At 43.3% G+C, this 24,119-nt stretch overlaps 1 protein-coding gene across 4 annotated transcripts; it reads left to right on the top strand.

Moving 5' to 3' along the window:
- Nucleotides 1–6,244: 6,244 nt before the first annotated feature.
- Nucleotides 6,245–21,956, top strand: LOC144118590 (uncharacterized). Of its 4 annotated transcripts, XR_013312060.1 has the most exons (4): nucleotides 6,245–6,396; nucleotides 14,110–14,317; nucleotides 15,201–15,276; nucleotides 21,747–21,955. XR_013312060.1 is itself a non-coding variant. In XM_077651488.1 (3 exons), the coding sequence occupies exons 1-3, from the start codon at nucleotides 6,338–6,340 to the stop codon at nucleotides 21,939–21,941; spliced, it is 330 nt and encodes a 109-aa protein (XP_077507614.1). In that variant the 5' UTR covers nucleotides 6,245–6,337; the 3' UTR covers nucleotides 21,942–21,956. The 4 variants fall into 4 exon arrangements, 2 of the variants coding, with proteins under 2 accessions (XP_077507614.1, XP_077507615.1); XM_077651488.1 differs by lacking the exon at nucleotides 14,110–14,317 and having other exon boundaries at nucleotides 21,747–21,956; XR_013312059.1 differs by lacking the exon at nucleotides 14,110–14,317 and having other exon boundaries at nucleotides 6,396–6,439; nucleotides 21,747–21,943.
- The last annotated feature ends 2,163 nt before the right edge of the window (nucleotides 21,957–24,119 follow it).

Raw genomic sequence — 24,119 nt, 5'->3', positions numbered from 1 at the left:
TAGGAGATAATTTGTTCCTTGCCCTTTTGCTATTTCCTGTCCCTAGGAAATTATGCAGTATCTTAATATTCACGGAACTGGTTTGGCTGCTCCAATTACTGACCTGAAAGAAAATAACATACGAAAAAGCAAAACACACTTATAACTTTAAAGTGAATACCGTTAGCATCAAATCTCCAGGCAGCTTATAAGATTGAAGAGCACTCAAGGCGAAATTTAAGCATTTAAAAACCGTTTGTATGTTTGTATTTTAGATTTCGGCAAATGATTATCGTGCATTAGCAGCAAACGATGAACGCATGCGTTACATATAGTGTCTGGAATATATTTTAATTTTATACAATTTGGCAGCACCGAAGAGAGATAACATATTTACAGTTAATAAGTCCGTGCATTCTACTCTATTAAAGCAGTCTGGTCCTCGCTCTTAGAATTTCTGATGAATCTGATTTTTTTTTTTACTTTTCCCGCCCAGTGTCCTGCGAGCATGTGTAGCAGCCGTTTTTACACGCCAACAATAGCTCCAACACTGAATGTTGCTTTCCGACTGTGTCTGTTCGGCAGCAAGGACACTGGTCTGCTGGCAAAAAATTATTCTGATAAATGCAGATATGATAAAATGCGAATGTGCACGCTGATTCTCTACAGGCTTAGACACTTCAAAGAATGACGATTATCACCTTCCCTTTCGCCTCTGGCTTAACTATGATGATAATGCACGTAATGGGGAAGTGCATCTACGGTTAAAGAGCCCAAAACGCATAGGTACTCAAGAGCGCAATTCTATTTAATACTTAAATGCAATGAATGTGGACGTTTTTTTTCACAGCTAGACTGCACACGTTTTGTGGTAGGCGCCAATCAGTAAGCCACCTGCAACTTTGAGATGTAATTTGAGCGCATTGATTGCCAAGAATTCAATGAAACAGCCACAATCGAAGGAGTGCTGAGGGAGCTCTGGTATTAAATTTATATTTTCCTACTTACGTTTTTATGATTACAATTTCATGGTTTGTGTTGTTTGCGATTCATGCGTGCATGGCTGTAGTCACTGAGCACACATGAATTCCAGAATTTGGGGTTGGGCCAAAGGACGTGACATTGTTTGCCCTAATCAAAATGCCCATAGAGCTATCGCTCTAAATATTAAACTGAGTTTTCGCCTTTCTACTAAACAAGAAACAAAAAAATTGCTGACAAACACCTGCCCAGGAGACTATGGACCCTTAACAACTCCTCTGAACGGCTGGTCTTGGGATTTAGTTGAGCGCGCGGACTGTCTCGTATTCACCTCTTAAGAGGTGTACGAACAAATGTTAGCAGCTACTTCCACCTTCGAATGTTGAAAAAGGTGGCATCCTGGAGGCATCTTTGTGGAAAGGCATGGATGAGCCATGTGAGCACCGATCACAGGGACACACATAGCGCAAAAAAAAGCATCCACAGTCCTCATGACCTAGATAACAATCGTGTTAGGCAGCTGGTGAGGAGAAAAGTTTCATGTTACCGTTGTCGGCAGTGACGCGTTTATAGGGACAACTTCATAAGGAAATATTCCGAGAGTATGCGGCGTTGGCGCCGTGGTTGACTTCTGTGCTGTACTAAGTCTTGGAGGAACTGCATGCGCTCATCCGGTGGCCAAAATATACGAATGCTGTTCTATTGGTTCTGCTAGTGCGTAATGAGCACGTGGGCTTGATGAGGAATGCATCTCATGCCTGCAATCACATTAAGGACGGGTGTCGCTGCTCTGCAGTGATCGATTCCACTTGTTCGTCGCTGAAAAGAAAAAATGATCTTAATGAAATGAGTAGTCCCGAGATATATGCTTCTCCAGCTACTACTGTAGAAAGAGAAATGTGATGTTAGCGTAGTAGAGAGGGAGAGAGAGAGGGAAAGAGGAAGGAATTTTAATGAGAGGAAAGTAGGAGGTGAGCGTTGTAGCTAACTGCTATGGATAGGACCTTCTTTAAATCTGAATGATGAAGATGTTTCCAGGCACTCAGAGCCCTAAAACTAAAGCTCCAAGCCTTTTTTGGTATTAAGTCTGTGCAAAAAGAAATGGGAACAGGCTCTGCTATATCGTGTTTCATGGCACATGCGCAATTAAGGTGTCATCTGCCACACGCAGAGAGAATATTGCAGGAGATGCTTGGTCATGTTGAGGGAAATCCTGAATCGAAAGCTACAAATCTAATTCTCAACCTTTCAACAAATAAGGAATGGAGTTCCCGTATTTCTTTGAATGGAAATGCAGACTTGTGTGCACTGGTGCATGACAAACAATATACAATGTCACTCAATGTTTGCTGAAATGTGTTTTTGTGTTCTCCGCCGGATATCACATACAGAGTGGTGCAGCGCTAAAAAAACACTTCTTGTAAAAGACCAGCCCTAGGCTTCCTGATCGGATTTTGATGTCCAGCCAATTTTTATCAGCCGCCTAAAACTATCTACACAACTTTCCATGCTATACCAATAATGAATACAGAAAACAAATCTACACATTTAAAATGTTTATTAGGCATACTTCTAAGTTAAACAAAGGCTTTTGAATATTCGATCCTTCCAAAAGAGTTACAGTAGAATGGTAGTGGTAGGATACCATTAGGGCTAAGTATATTTTGTCTTTTAGACTGCTGGAAATATGTCCAGCTCAACTGTTACTCCTCAGGCATATCTCCTACACAGTCAAGGGTCCCCAGTTTGTTTATTACATCTTAAAAAATTCTCTACAATCACGCCCTGGCTAACATTTTCATTACGTCTACAATTATAAAATTTTTGACGTTTTTGAGGCAGCTATCAGAAATGTTCAGCACTGTAAACGCTGTATCATTTATTATCTAAAGCACGTGGTTAAAAAACACATCGGGTTAGAAATTAAATCATCTGGCATTACAGCAAGCAATCGTTTTCCGAGCGAAATTAGCACTGGTTTCTTTAGAGTTAGGACTTGTAAGTATTGCAGATGTAGGAACAATGAGGGAATATAAAACACTAGGAATATGTCCAAAGGAAGATATTTCAAGTTACCGGCAAACAGATTACGTTCCATGTAGAAATCCATCCTTAATTGGTATTCTGCTCATACATTTACATTACCACGCCGGGGTTTATTATTCGTCTAATCTAACAGTGTTAGCATTATTTCAATTCATGCATACTGATTTATGGTAATGCACAGTATAAAAAATTTTGGTGGGTTATAAAGATAAACGTAAATTAGAATATCGAACATTTTGCATACGAGTCCAACGTAGAACCACTATTAGAATATCCTTACTAATTACGTATGAAGAAAATATATATTCACTACATTTGTCTTGGATTTCAGTTTATAGGCAGATTAAATTTGCAAAATAACGAAAAAGAATTTTTTTTCCTGTTATTAGGCAGAAAAATCAGAATATTGGAACTCTTATTTTAGCAGAGCAAATTACGCTTTGCACACACTGTAACACCATATTCCTTCCCTCTTAAATTCTTATTTGTTTTATAATGACGATACGTTACAGCTGCCTACGAGGCAGCATGATGAAATGTTTCTGAATAAATGCCCCATTTAGAATATTAGATTCTCTTTTCATATGTTCTAAGTTCTTAATTGTCACAACCGCACGTATCTTGGTTCATACTGCTTTTAATGTATGAGAACCCTTCCTTTTCCTCTCCTTCGCAGTTTTCTTTCGTTGTGTTGCTGTACTGCAAATTTTCGGTTTGCTTTATGGGGTTCTAACGTCCCAAAGCGACTCGGGCAATCAGGGACTTCGTAGTGAAGATATCCGGAAATTTCGACCACCTGCGGTTCTTTTAAGTCCACTGCCATCGCACAGTACACGGGCCTTTAGAATTTCACCTCCATTTTAATTCGACCGCCGCGGACGGGATCGAACCCGCCTCTTCCTGGTCTGCAGCCGAGCGCCATAACCACTGTACCACCGGGGCGGCGTACTTCAAGTTCTGTTATTAAACGTGAAAGTTACATATTTTTTGTAGAGTAACTGTGTATTTCTGATCTTTATAACTTTTAGCGTGTTTTTGAGAATAGTGATCTCGTATTTTCACTTTTATTGTTGTGCCTTCAATTAGCAACTATATATATATATATATATATATATATATATATATATATATATATATATGTATGTGTGTGTGTGTGTGTGTGTGTGTGTGTGTGTGTGTGTGTGTGTGTGTGTGTATTAAGAAAGCCAACAGTCACGAAATCAAGGTGCATAGGGGAATGTTTCTATTTTTTAAATTTTTATCTAGTGCCAATCAATTAGTTTTTATTTTTATTTATCTTTTTTAAAGAAAATTACTTATAAAGCGGCAGAAAAACAGCCATGCCGCTGGTGTGATCCGAACCCACGACCTCCGAATATCGCGTCCGGTGCTCTTACCAACTGAGCTACGGCGACGGCTGTCCAATCTGCTGCTTTCATGGGTATTTATGTTTTGCGTGTAAGCTAACCTTGAGAGTGTTCACCAGCGCCACCCTCGTCCATAGCGGTGGACGTAGCATGTCCTGTAATACCGGAAGTGTGACGTAGAACGTCATCTAACGGCGAGGGCGGAAACTGTGCGAGAGCCCTCTTATGCTACCTATGGCATCAAGACTGCCAGAACCGAGACCCCCGTTAAGTTATTAGCAGACAAGGCAAATGAAGTGAGGGGCTCGTTTGACAAACATATTAAGGAAGCCAACAGTCACCGAAATCAAGGTGCATAGGGGAATGTTTCTATTTTCTTAATTTTTATCTAGTGCCAATCAATTAGTTTTTATTTTTATTTATCTTTTCTTTTTGAAAGAAAATTACTTATAAAGCAGCAGAAAAAACAACCATGCCGCCGGTGGGATCCGAACCCGCGACCTCCGAATATCGCGTCCGGCGCTCTTACCAACTGAGCCAGCTAATTGATTGGCACTAGATAAAAATTAAAATAATAGAAACATTCCCCTATGCACCTTGATTTCGGTGACTGTTGGCTTCCTTAATATGTTTGTCAAACGAGTCCTTCACTTCATTTGCCTTGTCTGCTAATAGCTTAACGGGGGTCTCGGTTCTGGCAGTCTTGATGCCATAGGTAGCATAAGAGGGCTCTCGCACAGTTTCCGCCCTCGCCGTTAGATGACGTTCTACGTCACACTTGCGGTATTACAGGACATGCTACGTCCACCGCTATGGACGAGGGTGGCGCTGATGAACACTCTCAAGGTTCGCTTACACGCAAAACATAAATACCCACGAAAGCAGCAGATTCGACAGCCGTCGCCGTAGCAAAGTTGGTAAGAGCACTGGACGCGATATTCGGAGGTCGTGGGTTCGGATTCCACCGGCGGTATGGTTGTTTTTTCTGCTGCTTTATAAATAATTTTCTTTAAAAAAAGATAAATAAAAATAAAAACTAATTGATTGGCACTAGATAAAAATTTAAAAAAATAGAAACATTCCCCTATGTACCTTGATTTCGGTGACTGTTGGCTTCCTTAATATGTTTGTTAAACGAGCCCCTCACTTCATTTTCCTTGTCTGCTAATATATATATATATATATATATATATATATATATATATATATATATATATATATATATATATATATATATATATATATATATATATATATATATATATTCTGCCTTTGCTTAAACTTTCTGTCAGGTGCCACAAGCCATTTTCATGTGGGTGATCAAGAACGACAAGCTCCGGTTGCGCGTTTGGACATGCCTGCCAAATCTTCGGGAGAGAACTCCATGGGCTAAAAAGTTATTTCGTACACAATAACCGATCTCCCGGAAAGCGTTTTAGAGCCTTTTTTATGTATTATATTCATAAAAAAATTTGAATCTAGCCATCGTTGCCTCTTGCAAGAGAAATAATAATAAATTATTCATCCTGCTGTTTGTGTCGTAAAGCACGCAGGGTGTATCATTTTTTTTATTTTGGTTATGTTCATCTTCCATGAAGAATTTTAGATGAGATCGCGAACTATGTGTGAACTTTCAGTGTGTAAAGGTCAGAAATATGCGTTTAAAAATCACTACAATTTGAATTGATTATTTGCATAATAATTTTCGTTTTAGATCAATGAAAATTTAATTTATTATTCGCATAAATATTAGTAATTATCGCCTATTGCGAGGTAGAATAGAGGGTGGCATTATGCGCATATCATCATGGGTGGCTTGTTGAAAGTGGGCAACATGCATAGCGTCTACTCGAAATATTCATGTAGGCTTCCTTTTAAAAACGGCGATGGTGGCGTAGACCCTACATAAGCAAACACGTGCGCCTTGTTTGTAGCAAGCGGCAAAAACTACGCTAACTTCAGCCATGGGCCTGTTTTTGACATTAAGATACGCCTTCCTGGTACTAACTGTTGTACATGGACTGTAAGTACCTCCAACTGTATAAATTTAAAGCAAGGCATACTCGGTACGTCCCATTGCGACTTCTCTTATGCATGTTACTGGGTCCGCAACAAAGTCTTAGAGGAGCGATTTTTCGAGCCTTTTCTCCTCTTCTTTACCGCTGCCAGGAAAATAAAATACAATAGTCCAGAAAATATATTTTTGTTCTCAGGAGGATTGGAACTAACGCCAGAGCCTGGTGCATTCAAGGGCGCGCGTGACGCCTTAAGCAGCTCGATCATCCACGCAAAGCAGCGAGAGTAGTTATTAACTGGAGTTTCTCTGAGCTTGACAACAGTATGAGCCCATTTTCCAGCAATACAAAACAAGACCCTGAATAATACATAAATGAAGTTAGCTCAACTTCGGCACACAAGCCGTAGGACAAATATCTCCAATGCTTACCGATGGAGGAGACGTACTGATGGCACCTTTTCAGAATATGCCGAATGGAGAATCGTCAAGTTTTGGCATCATTTGATAGATGGTGCAAAATGCTTGCGGCTACAATGGAGACGCACATTGTAACGGGAAGTTAATGCTATACTTCTGTGAGGGGCTAAAGCTAGTTATTTTAAATAGAGAAAGTAAATGTGAGAGACAAATCACGTGGGAACTCCGTATGAGCCAGATGACTATTTACAAATGCCTAATGTCGCAGGGAATCTAGAACTAGCTCTCAAAATGAAAATAGACCAAGATGGTGAGTATAGTCTAGTAAGTGATCATAAGCGTACTTGTTTGCATATGGGAGCTCTCATCAAAGAAGAAATGCAGGAAAGAAAAACAAAATTTAGTGACAGACAAATAGCGCTACTATCAGCAGGCGTAGAGGAAGCAATAAAGAAACGCCCCATGAAAAAGGGGGATTATAATAAGTTAGAACTGCCTATCAGTACAAAACTAAACGAGTGAATGTTGCAAGCAGCTGGAAAAAAAGAGGAAGCCACGAAGCTGGAGGAATACGACCTTAAGGAGGCCACCGAACAAAGACGGGTAGCTTCAAGGGAGTATAGAGAGGCACAGAAGGCGCAGTTATCTCAAGAGGTAATAGACCGAAAATGGGAATCTTATCGACAAAAATGAAACTGGAAGTACAGGTCCTCGTCCTGGGTAAAATAAAGCAGTCCAGCGATCGCTGGGTGGCTGAAGTTCTCGATGCATCTAATGGTATGCCAAAAATTACTGGAGCCATATAAGCTGGAGGGGCAAAAAGAATCAATGAATACAGGAACGGACTCAAGATGCCGACACAAAAAGTTTAGGACACGACGGAGTGAACTACGTTACATCAGTTACAGCTGAGTCATTTAGGAGGGACGATAGGGTAATCTCCCCAAATGAGGAAGCAATATAGGACAGCATAATATAATGCAACCAATTTTAACTAGAAAAAGGCGGAAGAAAACATTCCTAAATGCACATCCGCAGGCTTAGAAAAATTTCAAGTAAGCTGATTATCTATTTATTTATCTTTTATTGTACCCTCAGGGCCAAAGGCATTACAGAGGGGAGTGGGTTAATTATGATAAACAACAATGAATTAGAATACAGCGAAAATAGGTATTACAAAATAAATTTCCTCCAGAATAAAACAAATAACAACATTCAGAAAACGTAAATACTATAGAAACAATGTATACAATACTGTGGAAGCAGATATAACACACAGTAAACTTTCTTCAGAATAAACAATATTAGCTACAGCGTCATGAAAGATTTCATTATCAGGAATGGCTGCAATATCGGGGGAAGGCGGTTCCATTCCACAGATGTGCGGGGAAGATATGACTGAAAAGAAGATTTGGTGTGGCATGCTGGGATGCCAACCTTGTGGCGGTGATCGATGCGACGTGAAATGTATTTGGGGGTGACATGAAATAGTTGTAAAGCGCAACGTGATGATATAGCTTGTGAAATAGTGTTAGGCGACCAATTTTGCGGCGAGATTGTAACGGTGGGAGTGAGACGTTAGATTTCATGGCTGTGATACTTGCCGTACGGCTGTAATTTGAAACAATGAAGCGAACGGAATTATTTTTAGTCGCGAATGGCTGCGTAGGAGTTGGTTTTGTTGCGCTACTCTGGTGGCCTCAATGAGCTCGTCTAGCGTGCTTGAATTCCCCATGTTCAGAATGTTCTGGGTGGAAGTGCACGGGGGAGGCCCCGGGCAGTTTTTACGCCTTTCCTGATTAGGATTTCAATCTTGTTCTTTTCTGCTGTGGCTAGCCGTAGGTAAGGTGCCGCGTATGTGATTCTACTGAATACGAATGATTGGACAAGCCTAAAGAGGCTCGTCTCCTTCATTTCCGCGTGTTTGTTTGCTATCCTTCTGAGTAGCCTACATGTCTGGCCTGCACTCGATTCCAGTTTTCGTGTCGTTTCGGTATTCTTACCGTTTAACCGTATCCTAAGACCACGTACTTGGAAGATGCCCACTGAAGGTGTTTTATTCCCGTTTACCGTTAGCGTTATACAATGTTCATGAGGCTTTCTTCGTCTCTTTTGTAGGCAGAGGAAGAGCGCTTCCGATTTCTCGGCTGAACATTTGAGTCTTACTTGTTTTAGGTACGAGTAAATTTCCTCGACGCTCTTTGGAGGGTACTGTCGACGTGCGCGCCACGCATCTGGTAACCCAGAGGGTGAGGTTGTCCGCGTATATCGTGTGTTTGAGTCCTTCTATACCTTTCAGTTTCTCCGTTAGGCCAATCATTGCAATGCTGAAAAGTGTTGGTGATAGGGCCGCGCATTGGGGCCCTTATGCCCTTCTCTTCCTTCCCCCTAGGGTGATAGTAACTGTTCTGTTTGAAAGAAAGTCCTTAGCGTAGTTGTGTACCTTTCCCCCTACATTTAGAGTTTGTAAGCTTTCGAGTATGGCTGCGTAGTCAACGTTGTCAAAAGCTTTGGTCACGTCTAGGCCGACTATTACTCTGGTATCTACCGCTTGGTTGTCTAGCACTTGCTCTCTTAGTTGAAGCATAACGTCGCATACAGAAAGATGTGTCCTGAATCTGAAAATAGTGTCGGGGTAAGTTTTTGTTCTTCTAGGAATCTGTCTAGTCTCGTTTGAATGACGTGCTCCATTAGCTTACCTACACATGAGGTAAGCGAAATGGGCCTCACGTTTTCGAGACTTAGTTTCTTACCTGATTTCGGAAAAGATACTCGAGCAAGGTTGACACTGCAGTTATCGCTGGTGTGACCGGTAGGTCGGCATCCAGACTGGATGCGATATCTCCGGAGATCTCAAAAGCAATTCTAAACGTGTCAGCTGATGTGTCCGCAATGCTCAAATGTATTAGCACCCACAAAAAGTGTGTAGAAGCAGGTAAATTTGCAGTGGTCGCGACAGCTGATGAGATGAGCAGCGCCGCCGCTGATGGTGGCGACGGCTCTAAGGGAAGTTCCAGTGTCTGAAAAGTGGTAACTATGCGCTTCGGAGGCGGACCAACAGAGGACCGAAGCCAGACGTTGCACAGTGGATGAATGTGGATCATTATACTATAGGAGGCCGGGTGGCGGAAAAGTCGCACGTCAAGTTCACGCTGCACGGGAGAGTGCTGCTACTTGATCATGGCTGACAGTGAACAGAAAGCCCGGTCTTCGGAATTCTAATAAGCGTCAGATGAAGCATATTAATGGGCTATATGAGAGAGCAAGCACGATTGCAGCAATCGGTAGGCGGGACGCATCTTTGCAGCTAAGTAGTAAGGTCAATCGCTCAGAACCCACGAAATGCTGCCCGCCTTAGAGGAGCGATCGTACAGCGCAGCATTGAGGTGTTGTATCTGCAGTAAATGCTAGGAGATTTCAAAATCGGAATTGTAACTCGTTAGTTTTGTTTTTTAAAACGGCAGAACACCTCAGTTAGTTAAAACACACGGTATGTACACATCATCCACCGCTCGAAATGCGGCAAGCTCGACCCCCTAGACGACAGCTGTCTGCGAGAAACGATGCCTCTCAATGTCCCTGCCATGCACAGACACGCATGCTGAAAAACACGAGCGCCACGACGTAAGGGGTTTTGGTGTTAGAGGAAGGGTGGACGTTGCGGCGAGGATGCTCTTAAAGATGTGCAGTGTTCAGATATGTGATCAAGGGCGGTTAACGACATTAATGCCAATTTAATTAGCCAACAAATCGTTTCAGAAACGCACATAAACTCTTCCCACGTGAACCACAATCTCAGTGGCGAGCACGTGAGTGTTGGAAGCGTTCGCTTGTGACACTTGATAGTCACGCTGCTACAGCGGCAGCAGTGTGAAGCAATGAGTAACGTTTTGATTGTAAACTTTAAAATGTAGGTTTTTCCGGAAGGGTCTGTTGCCCATGCGGGACGCAGCCTTAATTAAGAGTCATATGTGCGTTGGGGTATTTACACCTGTGTCTTGCAGTTAATTCGCACCCAGAATGAGTGTGGTGATGCTTCTATTGCTTGCAATCCTTTTCCGCGGAGCACTAAAGTTTCGGAACGTTCGGTCGGAATAAGGCCCAAGTTAGCCCGTCATTAAAATTCGCAGTGTGCTGTGAGCATTGCCGATGTGTACCTCTGCCAGTACGATAACCGGGCTTGCCGAGGTGCCATGAAATAATAATTTGCAGAGCAGAGCTTACGGGTATAGCGCATTAATCATTTAAGGTCTTATAATTTGGACTGGTCAGTGAAGTTAATCCTACCCTTTCCGCTATTTCTCTCTCTTCCTGGTCGCACTTTTCCCTTGCCTCATCTCATCTAATCTTAGAGAGGAAGTTTTCCTTCTCTCCGCTGGATGGCAGTTGTTGTCCATTCAGTTTATTTAAATGAAAATACTATGTAAACCAAAATATTTCACAGATTAATGTCTAACAGCAGAGGCTATAGATTCCGCGCTTGAATGGAAGGATATATGGCGAAACCAAACTATACCAGCTCTCGCTGTGGAAACGCTCATGCCTATATTATTGCGTTGAAGCTGTAGTGCACAAGGCAGATCGCTAGGAACATTTTTTTAGATTTGTTTTGATGGCTAATAGAAAAAATTTCAAGCCAACCTATTTGATATGCATGCCGCCGAAACTTAAGCTGAATGCGGTAAATAGTGGAGTTAAAATTTAGATATTCCGTTGGCTGACTAGCTGATAGCCTCAAAACTTAGGATGCTAATATTTATAACTTTCGCGTGTATAAAGAAGATCGTTTAAGGCAGGTTCAAGCATTCTTAGAAGAAGCTCCGGTATGAGTATTACCATTAGTGCAGTGTAAATGAATCGACATCTGTAGAAGTTGGCACTGAACATGCATTCAATCTTTTTCTGTGGCCACCAGTATGCCATTGTCTGTGTGGCGGCCTCTGACGTACTGAGGGTAACGGAGCTGTCAGAAACGTTTTTTTTTATTCTGATTGTTATAGGATAGAGCGGTTGCTAGGAGGCCTGCTCTCTCTTACATGATGGCATCAGCCCCTGTGATGTTTCGACCGCTGTTTTTTTTTTGTAATTTTTGCGGACTAATCCTATAGCACTTATTTTCACGAACATTTTACCAAACATGCGTGCTTTGAGAGAAGGTTATGAGCACGATCGCTTCCAACAAGGCCTTTTGACTCTGATTACGAAATTATTTTTGATTGTAATGTCAATTTGCAGTTGTCATCGCACTTTAGCCTCAGCGAAGCTAAGAGGCGTGCTGATAAGGTTGGCGGCCCGTCACTATAAAAGCGATGACGGCGTTGCAGACCGTATGATATTGCACACGGCCACCCTGCTATAGACAGCAGAAAAAGAACGTCGCTAATAAGAAAAATGGGGCTGCTTGCAGATATGGGATCTGCCACTCTGGCATTCATTTTCTTTCAAGGACTGTAAGTGCACTTCTCGTTATTCGTTTCCCCTGCTAACCCAGGAAAGGAAACGTGATATCGGAAAACAAAATTTTAATATTTATTTAGCACTGTCATAAGAATTTTTTTTCAAAGCAGAATGGCATTAGCTGAAGGGAGCTATGCAATTAAGAATCAACTTCTAATGTGGCTGAGAACTATTATGTCTAACTGTGATGTCTGAAAAACTACGGCGTAGACGGCGTATTTTTGGTGCTGTGACAGGTGTACTGATCAGTATTGAAAGTCCTCCTTCTAATGGTGTCCTCCAGCGATAGCATTCTTTCCTTCAGGGTAAACAAAAATTTAAAATTATTTGAATGATCAAACTAGCACATGATCTCGCCCGCTTTGGCTTTGTATTTGGGTTCAAATCACAACTCCGCCGGGCACCCATCACATTTACAATAGCCCTAGCTTTTCCTGGCCTTGTGTTCAGTTTCACTTGCCAGAAAACGCTTCGAAAATGGGTTCTAACGGCTTCAATTCTTGAATACGAAAAAGTAAACAGCAAACTTTAAACAATAAATTGTAAATTGCGCGGTTCAACGTCACGAAGCGATACATGGGCTATGAGGGACGCCGTAGTGGAGGAATTTGGTTGAATATGAACTACCTAGGTTTATTTAACGTCGCCGCGGTGGTGCTGCGGAGGTGAGAATTTGATTCTGCGAATATTGGATCAGCAGCAGAACGCCACAAACACTGAACCAACACGCAGGTACGAACCAGAAATCACGTAAGCCAATCATTGTGCATTACGCATTATGCTCTCGTGGCGAGAAAAATCTGAAATTTTTGTGTGGGTAGATATACAAACCGGAAATCACAAAACAAAAATCGATAATCACTCAAAAACTTTAAGAATTCATGCAAGGCGCCCATTTCTACGTTTCAGAATTGCTGCAGTATTCTTTAAGAAGACACATTTATGCACAACAATTTATTATTTCTTTATATCGTTCCAAGCAGCTTCTGTGGCGAGAACTAAGGCGTAGCATTCTTTTGTAAAATAATCCACCACGTCAGAGATGAATAAAAAAATTTCAGAGTAAAGCTTACAAGTATAGCTCATCAATCAGTAAAAATTGATTATAATTTGGTTTAATCAGTGAAGTTAATCCTACCCTTTGCTCTCTTTAACCCTACCTCTTGCTCTCTTTCCGTTCGCACTGTTCCTATCTGTCGACCCATCTAATCTTGGTGAGGAAATTTTCTCTCTTTCCGATGGATGGCAGATGGTGTTCATTGAATTAATTCATTTAAATGAAAATATAAGTATACACAAGTATTTCACAAATTAAAATCTTACGGCTGAGGCTGCAAATTCCACGCTAGAAAGGGGTGGTATATGGCTAAATCTAACTATAATAGCTCTCGTTGGGAAAACGCTAATATCTAGATAATTGCGCCGATGCTGTAGGGTACAAGACAGATCACTACTGAAAATTTATTAGATTTGTTGCGATGGCTAACAGGAAAATTTTCAAGACAACCTAATGATATGCATGCCATCGATACTTGAGCTGAATCCAGTAAATCTCGCAGCTTAAAATTCTTTGGAGGCACTTAGATATCTCTTAACTGCGGGAAGGCGAAAGCCGTTTGCGACTCATTGCACTGATTTGAATTTGCCGCGCTTAAATTCATTTCACGACAGAAGAGAAGAGCAGCTGGCGCAAGCGTTGGAGAGAGATCACGTGAAATCACAAGGTCACGTGACCTGAAATGTAACGGACGGACGCGAGCATGAGCCATTAAAGGCTATCGCGTTAATAACTTACTGATCCAGCCTGCCTTTCCTCCGCGGCGACAACTTTATTTTCTGTTTTAGGGCGGTAGCGCTACAGGCCACACTCTGCGATTTCGCCATTGTTAGTTTGTCGGGTCCCACCGCGTCAGGGGGGAGATCAATTAATAATTGGTCGCAAGTGGTTGCTGGAGATGAGCAACCTGGATCTCCGGAGCCCCATCGGTGGCAGCACCTGCCGTGGCAGGGCAATGCAACATCGCTGAACCGCTGCACCACTGCATCGGGAATGGTATGAGGACTCCCAGCAATCTATGAATGTAAAGTAGACAATGATCAATTCCATATGTATGGGCACATGGGCATTACCCATTAGCGCTACCATGTGATACCTTAAGGCGGAGCGGAAGTTCGATTTCACCGACCATTGTCTGAAGCCTGCCTGATCTTGAAAACCGAGCCTCGAACCGAAGTCGAAGGGAAGACCGAAGTGCTAGCGCTCTGAATTTGCACTTAGCGTTACGACGCTAAATCGTCCGCCAGTTGTTTTAAGAGCATCCTGTTTTCTACAATGTTCTCTCCAATGTTTCTCCAATTTTTATCGAATATTTTAAAAGCAAGGATCCCAAACGTAATATGCTTCACTGATTTCCGGAACACAGCTTTAGACGATCCGAAAAAAAGGCGTTTTGAAATGTCGCGCGCACAATAGTAGACGCCGTACCACTAAGGAATAACACACAAATCATTAACAAAAGTCACAAGAGGGCATTTGCTATTCTTGTCTAATTGTCACCATGGCAACAGGAACGCGCATTACATTCAAAAGGACACTGAGGAAAAGTATAAGTTCTCCATATATAATGTACCACGTACCGCAGATATCACGTAGAACTTGATCAAATGGTGGGGGCGGTAGCTGTGCGAGATACATATACCATCAAGGGTGCCAGAGCCCAGGCCGCAAGCTTTTATTGTTTGCATGAAATTGATTGCCTGTTCTTTATGAGTGGGTTCATTACGTCGGTTTCAAATAACTGCACACTGCCTGTCCAACTTTGACTGATTTAGCTTCGCTAACAGGACATTCATTTTAATGCGTTGCGAACGACAGCCTATGATGTCCATGTTTTGTGTGCACTTGATAATGTTTCCTCTTTTATACCTTTTTCAAGGTTCAAGATCAGCCAGTCAAATGTCATTGATGAGGCCGCCGGAAACGTTACGGTTTGCGTGGATGCCACTGGATTGGTAGGTTTGCTAAATCGCATTTACGTAAACATTTCGGTCTATATCTGCTTATTTGAGAGCCAAATGGAATTCATATGTTGTAGAACAAGAAAAAAAACTGGACAAAGGTTGACTTAAATACTGCGGCGAATGTTAACGCGAGATGGAGTGTGTGACATGCTAAGCTACGGTTTTTTGTCTGTGGTTTCACTTTGTTTTACTTGACGATGGTCGCTTTGCACGAAAAGTGCGTCGTATGTTTGTGATGTTACACCGACACCGTCCACACAACACCAGGTAAAAACAGGCGTTTCGTGACGTCAACGCTGGCCTAGGATTCGTCATATTGGTCAACTACACTTAGACACACGGGCGGAACACGAAACACGACGACATATGCGCTTAACCCAATATTATGTGTTTTTGACGTGAAGAACATTTCCAAGAAGGTGTTCTTGTAACGTTCTATTGCACGAGACAGTATTTCCAGGTTCCATCTTTGGCATATTTTTTTAGCTGTATTTCTGTATTCCCTAACAGCAGTGTTAGGGAATTTCGCAAAGGCTGATAGAACCACTTCTGCGGCCTTAGATAAGTATACTTGTTCTGGTAGAATCACAAACCCCCTTCCTTATGAGCAGTAAACAGACAAATTTTTGAACTTCAAATCCCAAATCGCTTTTTTGAACGCAAACTTCCTTCTTTCAGTATTGCATCGCGTCAACATGTGTACGCCGTCCGCATTACAACTGTCTGCTTCCCCCTTGGGGGCAGGGCTAGACACTTGCCTAACCACGGTCAGCGGTTCTGGCGCGGTCCTCTTAGACTCCACAGCAAAGCTTGGTCCATAGCTGAAGAACTGCCGAACATCATCTTGGATAGTCGCGACGCCTTCAACGAGGTGCACTGGGTTTCTGGTCCTTATCCTGCTTGGAGGTAGAAGCGCAGGAAGACTTGAAAGGATTTGCTGCCACAGGAATACAACGGTCAGGTCAGCAATGGCGGAGAGTTCACGCCACTTCTTTGAAGAGGTTGTCGACGGCTAGGTTGAGAGCACGAGTACCCGTAGGTATTCCCGGTGTAGACGAGCTTCATGCTGGCATTACGAACGTGAAATTAGGCACAGGCGGATGGCATGATCAGTATTCGGTTGGAGGCCATCAAGGCATGACTGGTGGCTCCCAGCTCACTAATGGCCATGCCACCCACTTGGCTTGCATTTTGTTGATATATAAACATTTTTGCTACCGTCAAAACATCCATCATTGCTTTTCTAGGGCAGTCTTAACTGCTCGGTGTGAGCGATTGAAAAATTTTAAAAGAAAGTTCTTGCGGCGCACCGGAAGAATGAGTCATCATTACCTTCAATATTTCCACAGCAGTGCTTTACAATAATCCAATATTCAATTTTTTTTTCCAAGAATGCTCGACATGAGTACCTTAGAATAATCTATAGTTGCGCCACAATAAAAATTCAAGTCCGTGAATCCCGGACTTCCAATTACTGGTAAAACATGGCTGATTTGTATACATTTTCTTCTCACACGCACTTTAGAACGAATTGTAAAGTAATGATGTGTCAGAACAGCACAGTGAAATAGTTCCTGAATTTACAGTATAAAATGCCTATTGTAGAGTAAAAGAGAGAGAACAAGAGGAAACCGGAAGGCAGAGATGTTAATCAGAAGGGTATTCCGGTTGTCTACCCTGCACTTGGGAGGAGAGATGAGGGAATTGAAAACAGAAAGGGAGAAGCAGTGAGGAGCACATTCAAAGTTTATAATTCAAGCCGGTCACTGTCAGGAATGGCATAGTAGGCCTTGAGAACAGTAGACTGCTGTAGTCACGGTACGAGGACCTTATCCTTTGTAAATGGGCGAGGATCCAGGCTGCCCAGAGCACATCACAGTGTGTCTTTCGATCGCAAAAGGTCTGTCGGCTTTTCTAGTCATTCATGTGGAGGCCTTTAGCTGCAGTGCAGCAGAGCCACAAGAACTGGATGTAGTACGTCAAGTACTTGAAGTGTGTTGTGTTCTGCTGGCGTGCGCAGGATGGAAAGCAGAGCACACATGAAATTTATGAACGACGTGAGCATTTCAATTACTTGTAGATCTTGGCCACAGCCCAGATCGTAGCTTTTGTCTGGACACTCCGCTCCGCTTTCGGCAGCATTCCTGACCCAGTGGGCCGACAAGGCTTCGGCAGTGGTGGCCAAGTAATATCAAAGGCAGTAGGCCCGGCTTCATCAGATGCAGGGCTTCCATGATTTAATGCGGTTGCTGGAAGAGGCGGGCACGCTGCAGTGGCGCTTGGGGCCTTCCCATCAAAGGTAGTGATCTTCTTTGAAGACCTGCGACGATGCGAACGACGTCGTCGCACATTTGCAGCTGCCTCTGTGTGCGTAGATAGGATTCGCACCATTTGCTTGAGTACCGCCCGTTCAGTCTTAAGAAGCGGGCAGTTTTTACGAAAAAGAGTCGTGAGGGCCACGACAGTTGGCGCATTTCAAGGCAGTCGCTCGGCAAATGTCACCGCTGTGTGGCTCGGAGCATATCGGGCACACAATGGAGTGACCGATCCTCATGCACCTCCTGCACTATAGAGGCTTCGGGATGAAAAGTCGAACAGGGTGTCGATAATGCCCAATCTCCATGTAAGAAGGTATACAGCTGGCCTTGAAGGTCAGCTTGAAGCATCTAGACCTGGAGAGGTGCTGGACATGAATGATTTAAACGCTGTAGGTCATCGGCTTGACTGACATAGGCAGATTGACACCACATATGGCGATCTTGACGCTGCAAATTACGGCAGCTTCCGTGCAGCTGCCTTGGGGGTTAAGTTGGCGTACGCTGATATTGTCGAGTTTGATGATGGCGGTCAAACCTTCTGGTGCGCTCCGCTCCTTGGCATCAATGACAATCACGTTTTTATAAAGATCATTCTGACGTCTTTGATCTCTCCCGGTACGAGGCTTTCCAGATATGTAGAGGTGGCTTGCCTGTTCTGGAGGTTCAGGTTGTCGAATGGTTCTCGTGGCGCAAAGACAACGGTTGCGCCGGAGAATTTCACGCCCTGATGACCGTTGACAGGCTTGATGAGGGCGACTCGATGTGTCTGCACAGTCTGCGCTTGTCCTCCTAACGACCAGGAAGAACCCGTCGTCGGTCTGTAGGAGTCACCGCTAAACTTAGTGCCGAGTGCACCAGATCGTCCTGGCTGCTTGAGTCACTCAGGTGGTAGAAACGCTTTCTCTGTGTGGCCGCTCCCGACCCACCGGGTTCCTAAAGACGCCCAGCGCCCTCCGTTTCCATCGCTGTGACGAAGAGAGAGAGGCGCCTTCCTAGTTAAGGCACAATTTACCAAAAAAAAACTGCAGTGTCGTGAAGGCAGCGTTCTGACTCAGGACACTTTTTTCTTCTTCCTTCCAGTGAAGTGTATGCATATTCTATTTCTCCGCTTTTCCAACATGCTCGAGAAGACAAATGACAATTTTTGCTGCTAATTCAATCATACAATTTATTATCGTCATTTCAGTCTGATATGAAGGTCCAGATAATATAATACTTCAGGTCCGAAAATATGCAACAAGCTTTGCTCATAAAAGCAAATGTTTATTTTCTCTTACTTCCAATAAACGCACGCACAAGAGAAGTGAACTTGATGGTGAATTTACAAAACTACTGAAGTGGTTTATCGCAAGTGCCAAAAATGGCCGTCAACACCAGAATAGAACAATACTGAGAACCGCCCTGAATTGTAAAGCAGTCCCACTGGTAGTAAAAAGTCACAAAATGCAATGGCTAAGATATTAAAGATTAGGATGCCCGGAACTACACCCACTTCTTGCACCGCGGTCTACCGAGGACAGTTCGTCCTGTATGAAATTTCTCAGACGACGTTTCCAAGATTTTACTTTTTTCCGCTCAGTAAGCGGCTACGAAGTTGTGTTTTCTGCGAAAGCGTCAATTGAATTCTGATATTTATTCTGTTACCCACAACCGGTCACGCTTCCTTTGCGATCGGGTTGCGACGTGAGACTGACTCCTTACTTCTTGCTTCCGGGGACACACACACAAAAAAAACACGGAACCTTCTTAATGTGAAGTCGTTTAATCCAAATATCTTGTTTATTTGTGGTGCCGCTTTGACCCTATGAAAACTGTGTGTATTTCTGTCGGAGAAAACGCGAGTAATTAGACTGTTCAAAGGAGCGCACGCAATGGCTAATGTGCACAAGGAGCCCGACTACAGATATGCAACTGGAAGCAAAGGAGGACTGCGCAGCTACTCATCTCTGTGTCTTCAGCTGTAGTCAACAAAGCGGCCGCGGATCAGTAACCATGGCAGCCAGTCACGTCACTGTTGAAAATGTAGGAGGGGATGTTCATCGCGGCGATGATGAGGACGCGCGCTGTTGCAGTTTGCCAGTATCGCCTGCGTCCGCGTGCCATCAGCGCACGTCTCCATTCTGTTGGCGCTTGTTCGCGCTTCTCAAGTAGCTCTGTTATCGTCACGGCAGGTCGGGACACCCACTACAGCATTCTTCACTAAGTTTTCTTTTTCTGTGCCCTCTCTTTTCTTGAGCCGCTGTCGCGGCTTGGAATCGCTTAATTTTAGCGAGCCGAGTGGGACCGGCATGAAGGCTGGCCACTGCGCTGGTGCCCTTTGGGGGACATTACGTATCCATTTGTTACCTTCAGTGCTGAGCGCCCGCCAACGAAAACACCTAGAACGTTCTGACACTGCTACTACTCTGCTGTTATCCACGCTACACATTCCACCAGCCCCTCGGTTCGATCTGGTTCCGTTCAGTTGGAGCTCATCATAATACAAATTTTAAGTCGCCTCTGAGATTGATTTAACCAGACTGAAGTGAAAGGCTATCGTGTAAAGGAGTTTCTTCTGTCTTATTCTCAGTGCCTGAAGCGTCAAGTATAACGGTTTCGGCTCTGGCAGAACACCAAAAGTATAAAGACTGTAAAAAGCGTGCAATCGAAAACATTTTTTCACGCTAAAGGCAAATAATTGCAAAAATTTACTGGTCTTTCTAAACAGGCCCACACGTCATGCAGTGTCATGAACCCTTGGAACACAGCTCAGTCTTAATAATAATAATACTTGGTTTTTGGGGAAAGGAAATGGCGTAGTATCTGTCTCATATATCATTGGACACCTGAACCGCGCCCTGGAGCTTTCTGCATACTGTAGACAAGGTCAAGTAAAGGCTAATTATCTAACGCCCTTTATTAGCCGGATACGTAAGCCACACTGGTGAGGTGAACCAAATTTTGTCGTGTCGGGAGCAGTCTCCGTTCTGATGGTTACAGCCAGCGCGCTCATCTTCCAATGCTCATCGTATTTTTCGATGTCATGGTTGGGACGAAAAAGAAGCCTACAAGTAACAGTGCTCTTTGTTTTCTGCGCAAGCTGTGCTAGTGATGTAAAATTTTCAAACACTGCCTAGCGGAATTTCTTCCCACTTCGTACCGGGAGCGTTCCCTTATTCTGCTAGTCAACAGCCACAGTTGACATAGTAGGAAAAACGTACTGTCTTTGGCAAAAGTACCCACTGAGCATGGTTTGCTTCTCAGTCGTACAATGGAGCACATCTGGCACTCCTGAAGCTCTAATTCTCGGTAATGTAAGGAAAACCTTGTCATCACCTTTCAAGCTCTTTTGATCTTTAGGGAAGTCGTAAGCGCTTCACTATACACCTGAGAAGCAAACCACCGGGTTTGGTTTCCTTTGTCAAAGAGCGCTCATTTATTTTCCATACAGGGAGGACGCGTAATACGACGAGGAACAGAACCTAAACAAAACTTGGAGGGCACCCTTAGGCTCCGCCTTAAGGGTATATATGGAGCTATAGTGTTAATGGGTCCGTGCCCACATATGCAGAATTGGTCATTCTCTACTTTACGTTCATAAATCCTTGGGAGTCCTCATACCTCTCCTGGCGCAGTGGTTCAGCGGTTAAGCGATGCGCCACTGCCATGCGATGGCAGGTGCTGTCAACGGGGGGGCTTGTGCGACCCAGGTTGCTTTTCCCGAGCAAACACTCGAGACAAATCATTAAGTTAACCACCACCTGGCATGGTAGTGCGGTTTTTAACAACTTGGGCATGTTGTGATGACACCACAACGTCACGTTACCTAGGTGTCCCGGGTTGCTTCTCCGGGGATTTATCTCTCACAACGCCGAAGACGACGCTGTATTTTCTGCAGAACGGTAGCCTTAACGCTGTCGCGTTAACAATGACCCTCCTTTTTGTTCCTCTTGGTGGGTGTAGGGATCAGCATGCTGAACAGTCCGACAATGTTAGGGCGCTTATGGTTGAACGCAGTGCACCTTTTAATGTATGTGTTTTTAATGTGATTTGCACCTCGTCCATTATACTGTTGTTTTGTATAATTCAAGACCTCTTTTTTGGCCGTTAGTTTTTTATATTTGTAACCTCCTTGCCTTTCTGCTGCACTGCCTTTCTTTTCAGTCCGTTGAATGTGAAACGGACGAGGACTGCCGCAATGCTACAATTCCTCAGGTTGACTTCCGTGGCTTCAAAGCCCCCGCAGACAGCGTTGGAAGAACTGGCTGCACCTGCTACAGATTTGGGAGTCTCCTATCTTTGTGCGTTAGCATTCCACCAGAGCCGGAATATAACCTTGATGTTCTTTACTTTGAGTAGAACGGCAGTATTTCAAATAAACCATATAGCTTGTCCTCTAGATGCAAGTCGGAAAATATGTACCAGTGTCATGTTGACGAATATGTCTTGAATGTATATCCTCTAACTTCGCATGTCCTGTGCGTAAGCTGACCGGGATAAGCGAATGATATGATCATGAGCCTATTATTTTTAGCAAATTTGAAACCTATGCAACTAAGAATGGCATAGAAGACTATGTGTTATGAGGTAGAAGAAAACCTCAGCAAATGTCGAGAAATTAGACATCCCATTAAAGAGAACTAAAGTGGCCTGTTTGTATCAAAGAGGACCTAATATATAGGTTAGGAGCTAAGAATGGAAGGTCGTTTAATCTAGCAGATGAAATTTTTGCCTCTAATCAGGTGGTTAAAAGTTAATAACTGAGCAGGCCTTAATTGCAATTAGTAGGCCAGCCTGACAGAAAGTAACATCGGAAGAAAAATATCTCGTATGTAGTGGCGTTTGCAAGAACTTTGAACTCGGCCGCCACAACTTTACCACTGTACTAACTACAAGCTTTGAGAGCAGTTGATCATTGTCGGACTCTCATCGAAAGCCATCTAGAGTAGTCCGAGATTGGCGATGCTAGTGTGATCGAACATCAGCAATTTTTCACGCAATAGAAAAAGAAATTGCTTAGACTGAAAGAAATCTCCATTTCGGGCATTTGAACCCATAAGAAAATTGGGGCATTTTTTCTTGTGTTACTTTACAGCATTATTTCATTTGTCACTCACTTTTTGAAAGGACAGACGGAGGCCAAACTAAAGCAGTCACCAAGTAGTGGTGGTTGATCATATTTGTGTCTTCTTGTCTGCGGTGCACAAAAGCAACCAAAACAGGAGCGAATAATGGAATATTGTCGGCCATCATCAATATGCAAGACGGGGTTTGAAAAGAAGGAGTCAAGATTACAACTTATAGCTTCACTGAATCAGACCCTCCTTCTTAACGGAAACGGAGGAAAAAAATTTGGCAGACACTTTAAGACTCCCTTTACCTTTGAATGCGAAAAGATTATGGTCCCTGGATTCATTCTTTACGTGCAATTAAAGTTATTAGAGAGTTACAGCATATCGTTACTGTGTTTACGTTACCGTTTACCGTGTTACCGGACGCCGGACTTACCGATTAGCGCGGCGCACGCCAGAAGACGTTTTAGCGCACAGTCTCTCCCGTAACAAGTTACCGTAAGGCTAAAACGAGTGATGATGATGGCAGATGCCCAGCTTTTAATGAGACAAAAAAATATGAATGCATTGCAATCATTTCTATGAAATGAGATGCTACACTTTAGTAATCTTTTTCTCGGCATATAAAGACGTACTGACTACACTTTAGCTAACAGCCGACTCAGCGGCTTTTCAAAAGTGCCCGTGAGGCTAGACACCGGCCTACCCTGGCCAGTAGACAATTTCACTACGTAGACCTCAGTAAGCTCGCATACGCAGCGCACGCTGCGTTGGTGCGCTGAAAAAAAAAGCACAACTACGACATTGTTTGCTGTGCCGCATCGCCGCTTCTTTATGTGTTTGGATGTAGACACAGTGGCGCCATCTAGTGGCAGTAAGTTAAAGCGCGCCAACTCCGGGAAGGCGAAACTTTTTATTTTCTGCAATCACTGATGAATATAGTAAGAGAATTACCAGTCTATTTTTTTCGACGAAAAAAAATGTGAAAATTAGAAAAAATGATAAATCTGCATAAACTGAAGAGCTGCAGTGTAGTCGTTGATATTTGGCGATGTACACGACATATAGTTAGGTTTAACTGCTCAAAAATCAGCAAATAATCGAAAAAAATGGCCTAGTTGTTACTCAAACCTCAACGTATCAGTGAGAGTTTGCAAATTAAAAGCGAATGCCTTCATGTATATCGAGAAATGGCGCCGATGAACGCGTCGGCGGTGCTGTATTTGGTCCGAAACGGCCGTGCAGGGTGCCGCCATGTTTGTTTACGAGCGAACGGTAACTCTCCGCAATGCTAAAAGGGATTCCGTAAACTGTTTGCGGACCGGTAAGTGGCGGCGCATGCGCAGACGTCGCTAGCCGGGCCCGGTAAACGGTAACGTAAACACGGTAAGGATATGCTACAGCTCTCTATTTGCATTAAAGTTCTTTGAATCCTACAACCGAGTCGTAGGTTCCTCTTTGAGAT

This window comes from Amblyomma americanum, chromosome 2, assembly GCF_052857255.1.
Source record: "Amblyomma americanum isolate KBUSLIRL-KWMA chromosome 2, ASM5285725v1, whole genome shotgun sequence".
Classification (NCBI taxonomy): Eukaryota; Metazoa; Arthropoda; class Arachnida; order Ixodida; family Ixodidae; genus Amblyomma; species Amblyomma americanum.
This window is presented reverse-complemented; position numbering and strand designations above follow the sequence as displayed.

Bases quoted from the DNA above. Each gene is read 5' to 3' on its own strand.
- LOC144118590 (XM_077651488.1), top strand. From the start codon at position 6,338: ATGGGCCTGTTTTTGACATTAAGATACGCCTTCCTGGTACTAACTGTT. The intron at 6,397-15,200 runs GTAAGTACCTCC...ACCTTTTTCAAG, and splicing joins CTAACTGTTGTACATGGACT to GTTCAAGATCAGCCAGTCAA. The intron at 15,277-21,746 runs GTAGGTTTGCTA...CTTTCTTTTCAG, and splicing joins GCGTGGATGCCACTGGATTG to TCCGTTGAATGTGAAACGGA.